The sequence below is a fragment of the Diadema setosum genome, chromosome 14 (assembly GCF_964275005.1).
Source record: "Diadema setosum chromosome 14, eeDiaSeto1, whole genome shotgun sequence".
Lineage (NCBI taxonomy): Eukaryota > Metazoa > Echinodermata > Echinoidea > Diadematoida > Diadematidae > Diadema > Diadema setosum.
The window spans coordinates 27,130,325-27,148,666 of NC_092698.1; the positions used below are offsets into that span (position 1 = coordinate 27,130,325).

General features: G+C 37.1%; 3 protein-coding genes across 5 annotated transcripts in view; 2 read left to right on the forward strand and 1 right to left on the reverse strand.

Annotated features, from left to right (window-relative positions):
- LOC140238152 (dynein axonemal heavy chain 6-like) overlaps window positions 1-5,940 on the forward strand; it is a 63,371-nt gene extending 57,431 nt beyond the window's left edge. Inside the window, exons 71-72 of the mRNA XM_072318091.1 lie at window positions 2,497-2,719; window positions 3,640-5,940. Of these exons, the coding sequence (XP_072174192.1) occupies window positions 2,497-2,719; window positions 3,640-3,743 (327 nt within the window). The 3' untranslated portion in view covers window positions 3,744-5,940. The remainder of the gene's footprint in view (window positions 1-2,496; window positions 2,720-3,639) is intronic.
- Window positions 5,941-7,598: 1,658 nt separating this feature from the next.
- Window positions 7,599-11,731, forward strand: LOC140238143 (NADH dehydrogenase [ubiquinone] 1 alpha subcomplex subunit 8-like). Its single transcript, XM_072318081.1, has 4 exons — window positions 7,599-7,788; window positions 8,651-8,820; window positions 9,613-9,697; window positions 10,940-11,731. The coding sequence occupies exons 1-4, from the start codon at window positions 7,666-7,668 to the stop codon at window positions 11,072-11,074; spliced, it is 513 nt and encodes a 170-aa protein (XP_072174182.1). The 5' UTR covers window positions 7,599-7,665; the 3' UTR covers window positions 11,075-11,731.
- An 888-nt stretch (window positions 11,732-12,619) lies between these two features.
- LOC140238142 (protein SPO16 homolog) lies at window positions 12,620-18,079 on the reverse strand. 3 transcript variants are annotated; one of them, XM_072318078.1, is made up of 6 exons: window positions 17,768-18,079; window positions 16,578-16,716; window positions 15,816-15,917; window positions 15,094-15,172; window positions 14,756-14,874; window positions 12,620-14,296 (listed from the first exon to the last, which is right to left on the reverse strand). In XM_072318078.1, exons 1-6 carry the CDS (start codon window positions 17,895-17,897, stop codon window positions 14,152-14,154), a joined length of 714 nt encoding a protein of 237 aa, XP_072174179.1. In that variant the 5' UTR covers window positions 17,898-18,079; the 3' UTR covers window positions 12,620-14,151. The 3 variants fall into 3 exon arrangements, with proteins under 3 accessions (XP_072174179.1, XP_072174180.1, XP_072174181.1); XM_072318079.1 differs by having other exon boundaries at window positions 16,578-16,712; window positions 17,768-17,885; XM_072318080.1 differs by lacking the exon at window positions 17,768-18,079 and adding an exon at window positions 17,293-17,313.
- Between the last annotated feature and the right edge of the window lie 263 nt (window positions 18,080-18,342).

Here is an 18,342-nt window from a genome sequence, read left to right on the forward strand (position 1 = left end):
ATAGAGAACATCATGTATACCAGCATTTCATCTGGCTGACTTCAAATCACAGTGACTGATTTCCTTGATCTTTCCTCCTCCTTTTTTTCTTCAACTGTCATCAACTCGATGCAAATATTGCAAATGAAATATGATATCAACTCACTCAGCCAATATTACTGACATTGGAAATGCATTCCCTTTTGACAATATTTCTACATTTGAATGCTGATGTTGAAATTTTGTCACATTTTAAAGAGGCGTACTGTACATGCAAAAGCAAAATTGTCATGATCCATGTATTCTATCATGGAACTTTTTGAAACTTTTTATGGGCATCGTATCTTACCATACTCAGTGACTACCAATGATGACTATGTAGCTGCAGTAAAAAACTACACAGTTTTTGCATTTTATTTTATCAAAAGTGTGCATAAGTTCACTTGACTGATTTCTCTATTTGTAAAAGTTTGTGTGTGTGTGAGTGGGTGTCTATATTCTGTGTTATTACCAGGGAAAGATGGCATACTAACAGCACAGAATAATGATAACAATGATAAAAAAAAACTTGATGAATGAAGGTAAAGCTTTCTGTAGTAATAAGATCGAGTTGCTGCTTAATATCAACCAGGTCTTCCACCTGCAAAGATTTGTTCTACAGTGTTGTAAGGAATTAAAGCTTTCATGCACTGCTGTAGCTTAGAAATGCCTCCTTTCCCCCACATTCAACTGCCTTTCTATAGAAAAAAAAAAAAAAAAAAAACGTACATCAAAGGAAAAGGACCATCAATTTTGAAATTTTCTTCTCCTTTCTGTGAAATCACCGAAACCAAACAAAAGCAGAATAAAGTAAAAGCCTAATGGTTTGTCATTGCTCTTCTCTTTAAAATTATATATGCTACTTCTGCAAGTCATCATACCACCATATGACTATGCAAAAAACAAAAAAACAAAACTTCATTGCAATGACAGGTTTTCACTATCTGACAAGAACTCTATATGATCTCTCTATGAACTAACTATATGATCTTGCCACATTTACCTTCAATCTCACCACACTTATAAGCCATTAAAGGTTGCACAGATTGTCTCGCAGTGTTGCATATAGGCCCCCAGTCGTGCAAACTTGAGGAAAAGTGCACATGTTGTAGGATCCAGTGAGATCAGAATGCCATTGATAGTTACAGCTGCACAGTTAGTGGATGTCCACTAACATCTGCAACATCGGCAGTAGTTTGGGTCATGCTGGTTTATGTGACTTGTGCCTCTTTGAAAATACTAATATGCCTTTTGTGATTATATTACCAAGGTGTTGTTACAGTTGATGTCTGTATTAAAAATGAAAGTAAAAAAAAGAAAAAAAAAAAAGATACAGTGTATTGAAATAGTTGTGTAGAAGCACATGCAGCAGCCCTCCTTTGCAAGTCTATCCAATTGTACCGCCGCCAAATTTTCCACCACATTTCATAATTATATGATATCAGACTGTTGCTGGTAAAATTTACGCTGAGCTGAAGGTAGGTGAAGCAGAAAGCAGAAATTGTAATCCTTATATGTATCTTTTATATATCTTGAAGTTCATAAGACATATCATGGCCTTCAGATTAACAACAGTAACAAAAAAATATAAACATCTCATAAGTATCATGAACTGATTATAGGCCTCGTTGATCCTATTTCTTTTGGTGGTGCCTTGTGACGATGTGGAAATGAGGGCTGCTCTCATTCAGTGGTATAAAAGTATGAGTGCGTAATACCACATTGTGAAGATCATTATGATGAGCAGGCCAGAGACGGACATGGATGAATATTAAGACTTCCTCGTACATGTATGTGGAGATAGTTGTTTCTGTCACTCAGGTGGCCACACACTATTGGGTGTTAACAACCTGACTGAGATCCTTAGTGGAGTTCAAAATTGACCTATTGCATGCATGGATGGGGATGGAGTGTTGGTGCATGATTTCTAGTTCCTGTCAAGTTTGAAACTTTTCTCTCATATTTTTTATAGCCAATTCAAAAAAAAAAAAAAAGAAAAAAAAAGGAGAAATCTTATTAAAACTTATGCATAACTATTTCTGAATTGTGTTTTGTTTTCTATTTCTTGCATGTTTTGGATTTTGCATGAAAGTAGAGACCAACTGAACAAAGGACTACCTGAATTAAAAAAAAAAATCAAAATCAAAATCAAAAGCTTCAGTGCTACATTTGATATAACATGGTATTAGGATATAGTAATACTGCATGCATTGTTTATCATAGTGTTTGCAAAATCGGTGGTTGACCATGTTCTCAACCAGAGGTAGGAGGCCTTTCTGTCTGCAAGAGCAAGTTTGATTCTACTTGTATTACATTTAGGACAAGGGCATCCAATTGCTGTTGCTTGTTTAATGAGGTCTGTGTGTTTGAAGTTCTGCATGGCTTTTCGTTTCCTTCATTCACTTCTTCACATTGAAAATACAGTGTACTCCACATTTTAATCTGGCGTCACTTATTTGTGCCTTTTCCCCCCAACAGCTGCCTGACATCAAAGACGGCGTTCTCATTCACGGTCTCTTCATGGACGCCTGCCGCTGGGACGATGAGAACATGAGACTCGCCGATGCCAAGTTCGGCGAGATGAATCCTCCCCTGCCCGTCATTCACATGGAACCAGAGATGAACTTCAAGCCAGATGAGGCCGACTACATCAGCCCACTGTATAAGACTGGCCTGAGGGCAGGGACACTATCGACCACAGGTAGGAAGAGTTGCCTGCGATGTGCAGTGATGTTGTCTCCTGGGATGGGCTAAAAATCAGAAGCAGATATCTGCCAAACATTGGTACTGTGATTGATGAAGCAGAGAAAAAAAAAGAATAAATTGATGCAACTAATAAAAGTAACAATGGGAAATGTTTTTGATAGGACTTTGGCTATAATTGTAAAATGACTTATTTAAATTAACAGGTTTCTTGATTTTCTTTTTTTTTTAAATATTTTGAATGGACACACCCCATCTCAGAATTAGTGAACCAGTAAATAAAGGCACAACAAGGATCCAAGAGAAGATATAGAAGACGTTTATGGTATAAGGTGCTTAATTATGAATTCAATATCATTATAACCGGGAATGAAATAGAGGGGAGATGACAGAGGGAAAAACGTTGGATTGGATTGGATTGGATTGGATTGGATTGGATTGGATTGGATTGGATTGGATTGGATTGGATTGGATTGGATTGGATTGGATTGGATTGGATTGGATTGGATTGGATTGGATTGGATTGGATTGGATTGGATTGGATTGGATTGGATTGGATTGGATTGGATTGGATTGGATTGGATTGGATTGGATTGGATTGGATTGGATTGGATTGAATTGGATATTCACCGAAAATTATTTTTCCCTCAATTTGATTTTTTTTTTTTTTTTGTGAGAAGACAACATAACTTCTTCATCTTTTTGTAAGGGAAAAAGAAAGATGATTTCATACTTCTCTGAGATACTTCCATAGCATGCCTAGTTCAGTGAATGATTCTAATATGCTAACAAAGCTGTCATGCTGATATTTTTTTAAAGAGCAGAAAATTAAGTGAAGTCACTTCAGACAGCTGAGAAGGATTATTTTGAAGGGACTGATAGTAACAAGCATTTTCCCCCTGCTCTCTGGTGCTCCAGGTCATTCTACTAACTTTGTGGTGGCGATTCATCTGCCATCTGACAAGCCCCAGGACTACTGGATCTCCAAAGGATCTGCCCTGCTCACCCAGCTGAATGAGTAGCCCCAAGCAGTTGGGCAAGCAGATGATGGCTTCATTCCAAGACATCATGCAAGCAATTCGAACACAGGGGCTTCTGCCCTAAAATTCTATTTGGGAGTACCGGTAACCTACAGTACATGCGGATAACTTCACCAAGACTTAGCATTCAGTGTCACCAGCTTACTCTGTATGTCAAATGTTGGATCAAAGTCATATTCAAAGTCATGTAGTCACAAAATGTCATTAATGCAATTACAGGAAGCAACACTAAGCCTTAGTAGAGAGGTGGCTTTGTACCTCCTCAGCTGTAGACAGGCTTTGGGATTTAACAACTTATTCTCTATAATGCTGTTTGTTAAAGGGTAGTTGAAGGTACATAACTAGACTTACACCAGTGTGCAGAAAGCAACAATGAAAGAAAGCCTGTTTTCCCAAATTGTTTGAAGTGGGTATATGATCTGTGACTGTATATAAAACATAATTTGTATATTTTATTAAAGATATGATAGTGTATATTTAAGATATGAATCACCTTGCATGATGATAAACTCTTTGTGACTGCCTATGCATTTGATGTACTGAACAGTCTTTCAAAACAGCTACTCCAGCACAAGAAAGCAAACAATAACTTTTCTTCGGCCTGTGGAATTTCCTATGCATCACATTTTAATGACTGTCTTTCACAGCTATTGAAATAATGAATTTCTTCTCCATGATCCATCTTCCAACAAACTTTCTTATTACCAGGCAGTTTGTGCCTGCAGCTTATTGTGAATAATTCCTCTGTTCTGCATTTCTTATAGGAAATTTTCTGTTATTTCTTTGTGTACATAATCTAGTTTGTAACAAAGCCTTGATGAATGTTGTAACTTTGTATTCAAGATAAGAAGACGACACAGATCTTACTATTATGGAGCTAACTTATTGAAATGAAACAGCTATGTAAGCAACATTTTATCGATGGCATTATGTGGAGTCCAAAGCATCGTATTCACCATTGACATATATGCTTGTTTGGAAGATCACTTATTATTTCACATTTATATGGAAATGACTGTGTGGATTTATGTGAATCCACTTCTTAACTTTGATTTTATTGTGAGTACAGTATAAACATTAGCTGACTGCAGAAAACAATAATGTTGTCTCTGGAATGTTGACATTGATGTGTATTCTAAATACACATCACTAAATGAGGTCCATTTAGAAGAGGAAGATCACAGAAACTATCTTTGAGCAAACAGGGTGCAGTATTTTTTTTTTATTATAATTAAACAGGTCTGAAAAAGAGTGTACTTGCAGCTCGTATGTTGCAACTTTCATTGGGGGAGTGATGCATGGCAATTTTTATGCCTCCGCCACGAAGTGTCGCCGGAGGCATTATTGTAGAATGCCTTCAGGGGTTGCTCACATGTAAATCTCATTTTGTGCATACATTTTGCAGTGTACATCTACATTCAGTAGGGTGAGTGTAATATTTGAAGTAATTTCAAATATTTGAAGTAATTGTGCTCAATGGATCAGAGGAAATACTTATGTCAGCCACAAAAAGATCTTAAAAAAACAAACAAACAAATTCTGAGACAGTCTTGCACACAATGTATTACTGTGAAAAGTCAAGATTGTCTCTAAAGTGAGACCTTGGTAATAATAAGCTTGACCTTGTCACTCAGATATGTGTGAGGTCAAGTGATTATGATTAAGATGGATATCTGCATACACCTTGATATATTCAGTTGTAACATTGAAAATTTTTATATGTATCAAAGATTGACTGGTATGCAGTGAGAGCTTACATGTTGTGTACAGCTTGTGTTAAACCAGCTCCAGCGGAACCAAAAAAGATGTTTTGTCAGCTTGAATAAAAATGTGGTTTGCAGTCTCAGGCTCACCAGTGGATTTGCAAAGTCTGTGATATGTCTGTACATTAGTAGAACTGAAAGAAGAAATCATATCTACCTTTTGAATGGTTATCCTTGTCAAATATGATGATATCTCTAATTGCTTCACAAACCTAGTTTGCTTCTGTACAATTTGTGCCTTTTCAACTGACACTGTATTTGTGTGTATAAAGATATATAATGCTCTCCGTCCAGACTTTGTGACAAAACTGTGGATTTCTGTATCAAACCACTTTCTTGTAAATAATATGTCATCTATTAAAGAAATGATTTGAAGTGTATTTCAATAAAGTCCTATTTTCATGGTCTGAGCAATACATTTTGATTCCATGTTTTGTTTTTTATTTATCTCAGTGAACAAATCTAGTTCTACTTTATCAAAATAAAAAGTAGTCCAGGAGTAAATTGCAAAAAGGGCCCAGTAATTCATATACCAATAGTGTATATATATATATATATTTCGCCAGGATAAAGCGTTTTAATGCCATTTTAGGTTTTAATCTCATATATATATATATATATATATATATATATATATATATGTATATATATATATATTATATATATATATATATGTATGTTTATATATATATATATATATATATATATAGAGAGAGAGAGAGAGAGAGAGAGAGAGACAGATATAGATATATATAATAGTATCATATAGTACGCAAGCGAAGTATGAACTGCAACAGCCGACGGTGCACAACTACATATAGGAGCTCATGTATTACAATGTGGTAGGGTTGAAATAAGTGTTGCTTTATATTGGATAGTCTGTTTCGTCCAAGTCCTCAGGAGCATATGAAGAGTTTGTTCGCAAAAACCGATAACTCCATATTTGCGATTAAAGGTCAAGGAAAATAAAGAGAATAATAAGAAAATTTTTGCTTCTTTTGACCGTAACTTCAAAAATGTACCTTCATATGTAGTGACCAATATATCATTTAAAAGGTATTATTTTGTACTTTATGACAGAGGCTGTACTTCAAAATCTTCAAAAATGGACTTATCGGTTTTTGCGAACAAACTTCATATTATGAGGACTTGGTCAAAACAGACTGTCCAGTTAAGTCACTAAAAAAGCAACACTTTCCACCCTACTATATATTGTACTATATATCTGACAATAAATATGTGTGTTTGTACATGGTGTGTGTGTGTACAAGTACCTTCTTTGAAAGGACTAGTACTGCCAGTAAATACCCACTTTGTGTGCTAAAAATATGACTTTGCATTCCAGTGGTAGGATTAAAAAAAAATAACAATAAATGGTACTACATGATCATCAAAACTACATTTTTGCATAATTAGTATGATTATTTAATTTTAAAGTAAAATCAAAAATTGCCTCGCTGCTCGTAATGAATGTACTATTTTCATCATCAACATTATTGCCATCGTCGTTAGGTTTTGTTTGATTTTTTTTTTTTTTTCATTACTACATTCCTATTCTCATATATTTTGAATTGTCAAGCGGCTCAATGGAAACCAAAAGCCAAATATTACACATTACTACAGGCCTTGTACTTACTGAATATTTACATAGAAAGATGTGCTAGAAACAAGGTGGCAACCCTCTGCATGCCACATTAATTTCTAGCCCGTAAGTACGTAAAAAGGTTAATTAATGAAAATACTCTCTAGTCCTAACGGTACTTGAAATACAGGAAATTGTCAGTTCCTTTCGCATTGTAGTAATCCTCACCTTTTTTTTTTTTTTCCCTCCGGCAAGCCTGCTTTCATTTTGTGCTGACATATATGCATACCAAGGAGACTTTACAATGAAAGAAAATAAGAAGAAAATACAAGAAAAATAGCAGAAAATAAGACGAAGAGGAGAGGAGGAGGAAGAAGAAAGCAGCTTTTTTTTTTCTTTCTTTCTTTGTTTTTTTTTTTTCAGCAAACTGTATATCAGACCACACAGAGGGCAGCATTTCCAGTTAAAAAAAAAAAAAAATCGTTTTTTCGCTCGCTTGCCTTCTTTGCGATACTGACAAGGATCGCCTTTTAGATGTGACATTCTACATTCTGTCGATATGCCTGAAGTTGTGGTATTGCCAGAAAAAGAGGAACTAAATGTTCCCGATGTTCCTCTCACATCGTCAGCGTTGAAGGCTGGAGCTTTTCATTATGGACGCCAGTGTGACAGAGAAAATAAGGTTGGTGAATCGTCTGTGGGGTAACACACTTTTAGCTACTACAGTCCCACATACTCGTAACCATGTTGACTGTGCAAGCTTAAGTTACTCGTACGAGTCGTAGCTCGCTCAATTCAACCTATTCGGATATAAAGTCCTAGCCTCTAGGCTTTCTACTATCTAGACATTAAGGCCTACAGGGAAGTACTGTGTCTAGACATGTAGAATATAGTTCATAGAATCTCTGATTTAATCTTTGCAGACGTTGATAATTATAGTTGTCCTTTATCATGCACCTCTGCACTGTCACTCAGTCATGTCATTGGCACTGCGCCACTGACCATGCTGACAGTGACACTGTGCTGTGAGTGTGAGGACTTCAAGATTCACATAGAAAATCGCAAGCCGCCCTTGATTCGACCACCCACAATGCCGTCCAAATTCGACCGCCTGTTACAACTGACGTTACAAGTAGAAACCCAACAGTTAGAACCTATAGGCCTATGCCGTATTTGTGGGTAAACTCGGCCCAACAGGTAAAATCGGCCCCTTGTGTTGGGATTGTGAGACCAGGGGCCGAGTTTACCCACAAATACAATAGAATCTATTATGCTTTTGCGCACAGTCAAACCTTTGCACGGAAGGTCAAACCTTGGTGCAGGTGCCATTGTAGTTCCCACATGTAATTAAGATCTAAATAAATTTAATAATAAAAATATATAACAGGAGTCCACTGTATTAGTAGCTGATAATATAAAATGTATCCTAATCAAGGAACTTGAATGTGAATATTGATGAATTCATTATTTGCCAATACCCCAATATCTGTAACAGTAAACATTTTACTCGTCGATTTGATCTTGTCTTGCTCCTGATGATGCAGGAATTCATGCTGTGCAAGGATGAGGAGAAGGACCCGCGCAAATGTTTGGAGGAAGGGAGGAAAGTGACGGCATGTGCTTTCAATTTCTTCAACCAGATCAGAGCTCACTGCAATGAATCCTTCACCGAGTACTGGACATGTCTTGATCATAACAGACAAGAATACAGGAGGTGAGACTTTTGCTTTCTAAGCAGCAGACTTGCATGATTTTGTGTGTTTGTTTTGTTTTGTTTGTTTGTTTTTCTGGTGAATGTAATTCAGTGCCATATCGTAGAAAAGCTTCAAATGTAATTAGTATAGAGAATAGTATCATAAATGATAACAATTCTGAACCTTAATACCTCATTAGTACTGAGCAGCCAGATTTAAGAAGATAATTTTCGTGTGCAGCCTATTTTTAACCTGTTATGTACAGTGCACTCCCGTTATAACGAACACGGTTATTACAAAATTCCAGTTACAACGAAGTAAAAATTCAGGCTGCAACATTATCCACTCTATGTTTGATTAATTTGTTTGATTATAACAAAATTTCAATACAACGACTAAAAAAAACTGCCGGTCCCGAGGACTTTGTTGTAACGGGAATCCACTGTATGTACTTTGTATGAATATCATGGTGGAAACAAAGGGGGACTGTTTTCTGAAGTGGTCATCAGGACCAAGACTGAGGTTTCTCCAGTTCCTGATTAGAAGGATTGTGATGAAAACACGAGATGAGCAGATACAGGCATATAAATGGTACAGTACATCAATCACTGTGGCTGCAATATCTTATGTATATTTTTACACTGAGTGAAAATTCTTAATCATCCATGACAGAACATTAATGAAAAGTCCTTCCTAGTCAACTACTATGTCAACATTGCATTTTGTGTTCATTGTTTTCCATGAGAAATTATGATTTTCTTTTTTTCATGTATATGCAAAATGATCCAACTGTTCTAAATTTTCCTTTGTAGATGTCGCTCATCACAGCAGCAGTTTGACAAGTGTGTGTTCGACAACATGGGATGGGTCAGACCAGAGCTTGGAGATCTAGGAAAGGCAAGTAACATGCTCAGTGATGCTCAACAGAGTTTCAAGATGTTTTGCAAATCCCAGCACATTTTATGCATTCCCCACACCATTACTAGCCATCTCAATGAGGAGTTCTGATGTGGTTTGCAAAGTGCAGCTCAGACCAAATTCCATCACACAAGGAGCTCTTGTAGCTGTGTTGATTAGAACACAGGTTATATGCCTCTTTTCATTGTAAAGTACTTTGGAGTTGTCCAATGTATGATGAATGATTGTATTGAAGTAATATGGTTCAGGGTAGCACCTTCATAGAGAGCACTGTTCACTCAAGAGCCGTACATCCTGCCACAATAGCCCAAATACTGTAAGGTATACAGAGTTCAAGAGATTAAGTGGATAAAACAGTTAATTTGTCCAAGGATGTTTGCAGCAGGTACGATATGAACCTAGGATTTTTTGTGTGGAAGTCCATCTCCCTTCTGTACGGTATGAATAAGAATAATAAGTACATGTGTATGATACATATCTGGAGTGAAAATGTGTTCAGATTTATGTTATAAAGGTCATGGGGATTTTGAATGTGCTAGTATTGCCATGAAATGCACTAGATACACACATTTCATGCCTGTTGATGTAGTCAAAGGTTTGAGCAGCATTATTGAGTATTGCGTTCCCAATTAAAGGGTGTGTACAGTTTTGGTCGAGGTGAGGATTTAGCTGTTAACGTTTTGCGAGATATTCAGAAACCACTCTATGAGATGTCAAAGAGCATGCAGTTCTAAGGGGTATCAAAAGTTTATTCGATGAAAATTGGTTTTGAAATGGCCGAGATATCCAAAAACAAGGTGAAACAAAGAGATCCTGATAAAGTTGTGGCATGTCACCTTTTATTATTAGCACTTTTGGGGATATCTCAGCCATTTGAAAACCAATTTTCATCAAATAAACTTTGAATCCTTCTTAAAATTACATACTATTTCATATTTCATAAGAAGCTTTTCATTATCTCACTTAGAAATGTTCAAAACATGAATCCCCACCTCAACCAGTACTGTACAGTCCCTTTAATGTGTTGTCTCCTAGATACTGTAATTTTCATTAGGGTTAACCCTTAGTTCCCGTTAGTGACATATCAAAATTGGAGGTTAACAAGCAGATGAAAATCAGTGAGAACATCAGTGAACGTTTGCTGCCAATGAAAATTGTGATTATGGTTACAAGTTTTCTCAACTGCTTGGTACTATCTGCCGTTTTTCATTCCCCATATAGGTAACTGTTGTGAAGACAGAAAGACCACTTCCCAACTTTGACCTCAGACCAATACCCCCACCAGAGCCTCAGCCCGTGCCACCAGCAAACCTCCCTGCTTCAAAGACAGGATCCAAGTTTTTCTTCTTCTGGTAGTGTGTACATGTATGATATTATATTGATAGCTATCTCCTAGACATAGTGAATTATCTCTTCAGAGTGCCAGCATTACTGTCGCAGACATCATTTTTGTGGTTGAATAAAAAATTGCCAACAAAAATGCAGTGTGGTATGTAAAGACTACATGTTACTAGGTATCGCAACAACCACCAAGGAAGAGTCCTCATCAGTTCAAATTATCCCATTACCAGGGCATGAGAACATGAATATTCCATTGTTTTCTTGTGATGTTGAAATTTTACTGTTCCCAGAACTGATCTGGTTGTAAAGACTTTTTCTCTGAAAGTACATGAGGATTAGTTTGCCCAAGTACCATATTTAATATTTCAGATCTCCCTTTTTTATTAGATGTTCATGTGGAGTTCACAAGGTGGGGATTAATTCAGACACGAGAAGGAACATGACTTTATCATGACCAACATGCAAGAAACAAGCCACCTAGTTCATCACAAATATGCATGCTTTGACAAGATTGTTTTTTTGTTTTTTTTTTCCAGACGTGTTGTTCAAACTCTGATAATAGCCCAATGGGTGCAATTGTCAGCTGCAAAAGAGATGTAATTTTGCATTTTGTGAATGCAGCATTGGTGTTGTGCACCTGTAATAAATCTAAATTGTAAATTTTAAAACAAATGCAACATGTGTCCTCATGCTCTTCCTTTCATTTGTGTGTGAATTCTATCTATCGATGTTGAATTCATGGCTCATTGCCCACATGAGGTTTTGGTAAACAGCAAAAACAGTCCAGAGAGTTTACACTTTATTTTCTACTAATGATGTGTTGACAAAAATTGGAATACACTGTAGTTCCATATGAGTGGACTGTCAAAAGTGGAAGGAAAACATTAGAAATACATGTATTGTTCAAGGACAAAGTATGCTGAAAAGAAGTACTCATTGTATACAAGTTCTTCACAATTGATAATTTGTCTGAAAGCAAGTTTTTAAACTGCTAAATTTCAGAACCCAGCATCCTTATAGCTGTAGCCCCTCCCCCCCCCCCCCACACACACATTTTATATGTTTTATCAGGGAAGTACACCACCCTGTTCTTACGTTGCATTCCATAACTACATGGGCACTGAATTTCACCTGTTGATGTAAATGACAAAGTCAATGAGAATTGGAGAGAATAGAACTCTATTTTCCCCTGCTACTGTAACATGTTTCATGTATGAGGTGACCTTTTCAGTAGGTTACCATTCTGCAGATTATAGGAAAGGTAGACTAACAATTCATCCTCACTTTTTTCATTCATCATCGAACGTACCATCCTGAGAGCACAGGGGGCTAGAATTTCTTTGTTGAACACATACTGGTAGAATGACGCTCTGTTTTGAAGCTACAGTATACAAAACTATCAATAGATGTTCATTGCATAACATCTTGTTAATGCATGTCTGCATAATACATGTGAATTATTGGTACTTGTATATGCATTCTGATTAGTCATCAAGTTTTAGACAATGTTTTACCATGTTCTCTCTCACCTTTTATGCAACATACACTTCTTGGTTGATCTCTGGTTGATAACTGAATGATCAATAGTTTATTCACATTACTAACACATCATACACAAGAAAGGAGGATACATCTGGGTAGATACACACTGTTCTGGTAGGGGAATAAAATACACAATGTTTTTGTGACAAAATGTGAGATACCCTGTCTACTGGCTATGTTGTTAAAATTTATATTATAAAAGAAGATAATTCTGCTTGAAAAATTGTCCCAATATCAGGTTCAAATCTTTAAAATCCAAGAGGTTCAGGTATCTATGTCAGCTTTGAAGATTTTAAGGTTAAAAGGGGTTGGGCATGAGGGGGTCTCTCATTTAGTAATAGTATCACTGAAGAGAAACAGAAATGGAAATTTTGCTGAAACCTATGATATATGCCTGTAAGTAGTTTTTTTTTTTTTTTTTTTGGCAAAATATTAATTTATCAATTCCAGTGGACTGCAATGTTATTCACATGGCTATACATTCTGCTTCTTGAGCATCTTGTGTTGAATTGCACTCTGCACAGAAGTGGGATTAAGTTTCCTCACACAGAAAATATGTTGATTAAAATAGCACCAGGATGCACAGACAGAAAAATCTATCTGTCTGGAGGAGTTTTATAACATTTCTTTACTTTGATGGTTCTCCTCCAAGGCAGATGGAAGCCTCTCATAGACACCACTGTGGGAGGATGCTTAACCTCTGTCCCTATGGACGTGCTGGGTGCATTATCTTCCTAGGTTACTCGTATGTCCAATTCAGAGTTGTGGATCAGCAAATTCAAACCTAAATAAGTAATATTAATAAGTAATATTAACATCTAATAAAATACACTACAACCACTATGTTTGAAATACCACAGATTTGAGTGGATTTTTCATGGAAAAAATACAGCTACCAGCTCGTTGGCACACTAATACTATGCTGACTAATCATTGGCAAATGCATTTGTTCGACAATAACATTGGTTTCAGTTGGTAGAGCATCCCCATACAGCAGTATGAGGAATGAGAGTCTTCAGTCTGTATAGGAGAGAGATTCCATGAAGCCAAACTTACGTCTCCACAGAATATATTCCCAACAATAAATACAGACTGATCTTTTGGTCAACAGGATGCAATGAAGAAGAAAAGCAAGGAACATACCAAGCTGAATGTATTAAAAAAACTTTTAAATGCAACCATGGGCACCCTTGAATTGTGTACATGACATGCTGTATACTAGTACGGCCTGCACTTCTAGCCTGTCCAATTCTCATTAATTTAATTTGTGATTTATAGGTCACTGAACAAATGAATCTACATAGAATATCCTGGAAATACTGTAAAACCAGAATTATTCACAGCATGAGACTTTCGCGAATTGTAGCCAACTGCCTTTTTCGCAGCATGAAACTTTTGTGAATTGCCATTGGCACTGAATGCATTGTAAATGAAACACTTGCGTTTATTTTACTTTTGCAAATCTTTACACTTTACAAAATTTGTGAAAGTTTCATGTGCACAAAAACTTCTGGATTTACAGTATAAGCCTCTTTGCAGAAAAAAAAGCATCACTCCTCTGCATAGTTATCCATTCTGAAGAAAGTCTGGACTTTTGTGGCTGTCTGGTTGTCCAAGCTGCAGTCCATTAGCTGTTCCCTTGTTGCCATAGCAATGGCAGATAGAGATCCGAAACCCTGCTGTAGCACTAGGCACTGTTCTAGGAAGTCAAGGTTGATCAAAAGTCTCATGGATGATGGTCAGGTGACAAGGTTACTTTTTTTCTGAAGAATGATTAAGAAATGTAATACTATCACCTTCACAATTCTAGGTTTGATGACAAGTACAGTTTTTACTGATCGTTGTTTTGTTTTATTTTTTTTACTATTTTTTCATTTATTTTTGTTTGCAATTCAAGCGAATGCACAGACACACACACACACACATACAATAGGATCATCTGCATGTGTGAGATCAACCAATGAAAAACAAGCACAACTCTCTCTTGTTAATCATACTTTATCATACAAGCATAAACCTACACAAATACATTGGCTGAGGGATTTAGAACCAGAATTTAGAACCAAAGGAACATCAAGTATGTGCAGATCCTCTTTTCAGTTCTTGCCAACTCTATGGCAGGCTCATTTGTAAACTTTAGGGTTCATAAGGATATCATGGTGTCTTAGTCCGATCTGTGATAGGATGTTCAGGACCACTTCTTCTCTGCTTTGACGAGATAGAATGCCATCCAGTCGGGATTTCAGTATGGTTGAAGTAGGTTTGCAAGTGGCCTGATAGAGGAGAGAATGAGTAGAACTTCATTACAAATGAGCAAATTCTGTAGATGTACTTTATTCATATGAACAAGTGTACTGAACAAACACTTTCAAAGGACTGATGCTGTTTCAGAGGAAAACAAACAAACAAACAAACAAACAAACAAACTCGTGCCTTTTCTATTACTCAGCTGAAATGAAAATAAAAAGTTTGGTACTCTGCAGAATCCTCACCTGAGCAATTGTCTGAATTGTTTGCACACACTCTGCATCATTATGCACGGGTAGAATCTTGAGGTTGCTATCCACAAACCTGGGGTTGTGAAATGCAGTAAACAACATCAGAAGAGTGACACAATGCCTTTAACATTATCATGGATAAAGAACATTACTCTTTTTTTTTTTTAATTATTATTATTAGTGTTTCATTTTTCCCCCTTGGAATAGACCTGACTGCAGGTAATGATCAAGGTCAGAGTATGGAATGTAATGAATATGGTTATAACTTATGATAAAATTTGGGTCATGGATATAATGAAGTTCTCATTCTAATGAAAAAAAAAAAATTCTTGTTTCAAACTTATCATCTTATGTCTTTATATACTATGGGACTACTGTACCGTTATAACAAAATTTCATTATAATTAAAGAAAACTGCCAATCCCAAGAACTTCATTATAATGGGAGTCACCTGTATTTGTATTTGCAGAATCCAAGATATTCCCTGTAGAGTAAAACTTTGCCAAAAGGAACGATAAAGTTCATTGATTCTCTGGCTAGCTGAGCATTAAGTAAAAGTCAATTAATGCTCTTTCATGGCAAAGCTTCTTGAAACATATCACATGAATGTGCTGTTAAACTAGACAGCTAATAATGCATGAAACATTTTTAAGCAAATGGCAAAATTTAATTACGAACTACCCAGTTGTAACGAGGAGGATAAGAATAAGAATTACCGTTGCTGAATTGCTGCAATGACCTCCATCTCATGTGGACCATGTAATGCAGAGGATACCACCAAGTAGCTGTTGCGATGAATTTGGATGAACTTGAGCACCCTTGGTACGGTATATGACATGTAGAAAGGAGTGTTTTAGAGTGACATACCTAACAACAATTAAAATTATGGATATGATCTTCTCATTACATTTACTGCAATGCAAATGGTTCTCCTGGGTACCTTTAAAAGATTAACAAAAAAAAATTAAGTTTTTTTTTTTGGTCTTCCATGAACTGAACATAACTCATTAACTGCAGATTGATGATTACTTACAATGTAGCTACCAAAAAAAAAAAAAAATAATAATATTAATAAAACTGTTGAATTAAATGACCAATTATGATTATAAGTTCACCAGTACTGTACCATCTGATGACATAGTAAATGAGAATATTATGGTCAATAAGTAAAAAGCAATGTCAAGTTGAAGTTTCTTAATGGAGAAATATCTTCTTCTAGGAATGTGTACAATCAATTTAAGCTAACTAAACTGTATTTGTCAATGAGCAATCAGCACGCCTATTATGACACTCAATTGTATTTTAATTAACACATTCCCAATATCAATTTTTTTTCCTCAATTTTCTTCACCACTATTGAAACGGTTATACGGTGTACTGCCAATCAGACATTTTGTTCATTGTGATGACTTTCCATACAAATGACAGTAGATTAGGAAGAAACATTGCAGAAGACACAATGCCAGTCTGTTACCAACCTGTCAATGAAGTCATGGTCGAGTTGGATATGACCCGACTTGGGTGGCCATTCCAGTGATACCTTGTCAAGTGGTGTGACCATGAATGCAATGGCAGACAGTGGAAAGATGAAAGTACCTGGGACTGTGCTGTCACTGACTGCAGGTGCGGAGAGTGCAAAATGTGTTTCAAAAACACAAAGAGAACAAAGATAAACCATTAACTGCCATGTCTATTAGTCAACTTGTTTCATGGTCCACCCCCCCCCCTCAAAAAAAAAAAAAAAAAAAGACAAATACCAGAAACATTATGAAAGGTTAGTGTCAGATAGCAATGCTTCTCTATTAACTCGCTTATTTTGTATATCAAAAGTTTCGTACCTGCCCAAATCATATCCATGTGGGACAACAAAAGGCCATTGGCATTGCACAACTAGACTTCTAACAGTTAATTTCTACTATTAACGTTACCACCTAGATCTAGATATTTATAGTGACGTAGTGTAGTGGTAGGGTCTACTCTATGTATCACATGCAGAGCGTCTTCGAATATAAACGACAGTTAGCACCGAAACAGACTCACAATCGCTCATAAAACATAATCTTCTACACCAAACAGAGCATGACATCTCTCTCTCTCATTCTCTCTTAACAAATCAACATTACTGAGAACATACACGTGCTAACACTGGAAAGCACAACACGTTGTCATGGGACCAAGTCACACGCAACCTACTAAGTTAAGTATCCAGCCTGCGCCTGCCATGCTCGTGCCCAGGGCACAAGGACATCGTATAGGCCTACTGTAGTAGCTGCAGCTAGCACGTGCCCGTAGCACCAGTGCCGTATACGGCACTGCGTAGCACTGGCTGGTATACTGGTCAGTGGCACCGACTGGTAGGGCCACTAGGGTAGGGCTGGCGCGCCCAGCTCCCAGCTGCAGAGCGCTAGTGCGGGACGAACTAACCGTTAGATTTCTACCCGTATATCTGCAATTCCTACAGGCCACAAGTTGTGTTGGCTACAGCTAGCTACCCACCTAGTCCTACCCTAAATCACAACTGCATGTTTGCCATACATGGAGGTAGACGTATGGTCTAGATCTAACGTCATTCTAGACACTGATTAGGCCCTACTCTAACGGTTAGAGCTCTAACAAGTTAACGTAGATAGTCCGATGTGTCACTGTTCGTCATCACAAATTTACTTACACCTTACTTTGTGCCTCTGTTGAAGAAGTCTTGAAATTTCGTTATTCTTCTGCTCATTGTGTATGACAATAGGCCATTTGCTGTTTGCGTTGATTTCAGAGATCTTGCCACAATCATTTTTGGAAGCCATTTCGTTCTTTTCTGAAACTGATGATCAAAGAGTATAACGTTAGAGCTAGACGTAGACCTATGTTTTTATGCCTCCCCGGGCCCCGCCAACGAAGTGGCCGGAGGCATTATGTTTTCGGGTCGTTCGTCCGTCCGTCCGTCCGTCCGTCCGTCCGTCCGTCCGTCCGTCCGTCCGTCCGTCCGTCCGTCCGTCCGTCCGTCCGTACGTCCGTCCGTCCCCTTTTGTTTTTGTCGATATCTCAAGAACCGTGAGGTTTGCATCAAACTTGGTATGAGGGTATATCCTTGGGGGATAATACTTTGTGTGGATTTTAGGGTCACAGGGTCAAAAGTCAAAGGTCACAGGTTATTTTGTGAAAAAAAATTGAAATTTCATGTTTTTCTCCATATCTCGCAAATGGTTCAAGGTATCTTCATGGAACTTAGTATATATGCTTGTACCGATG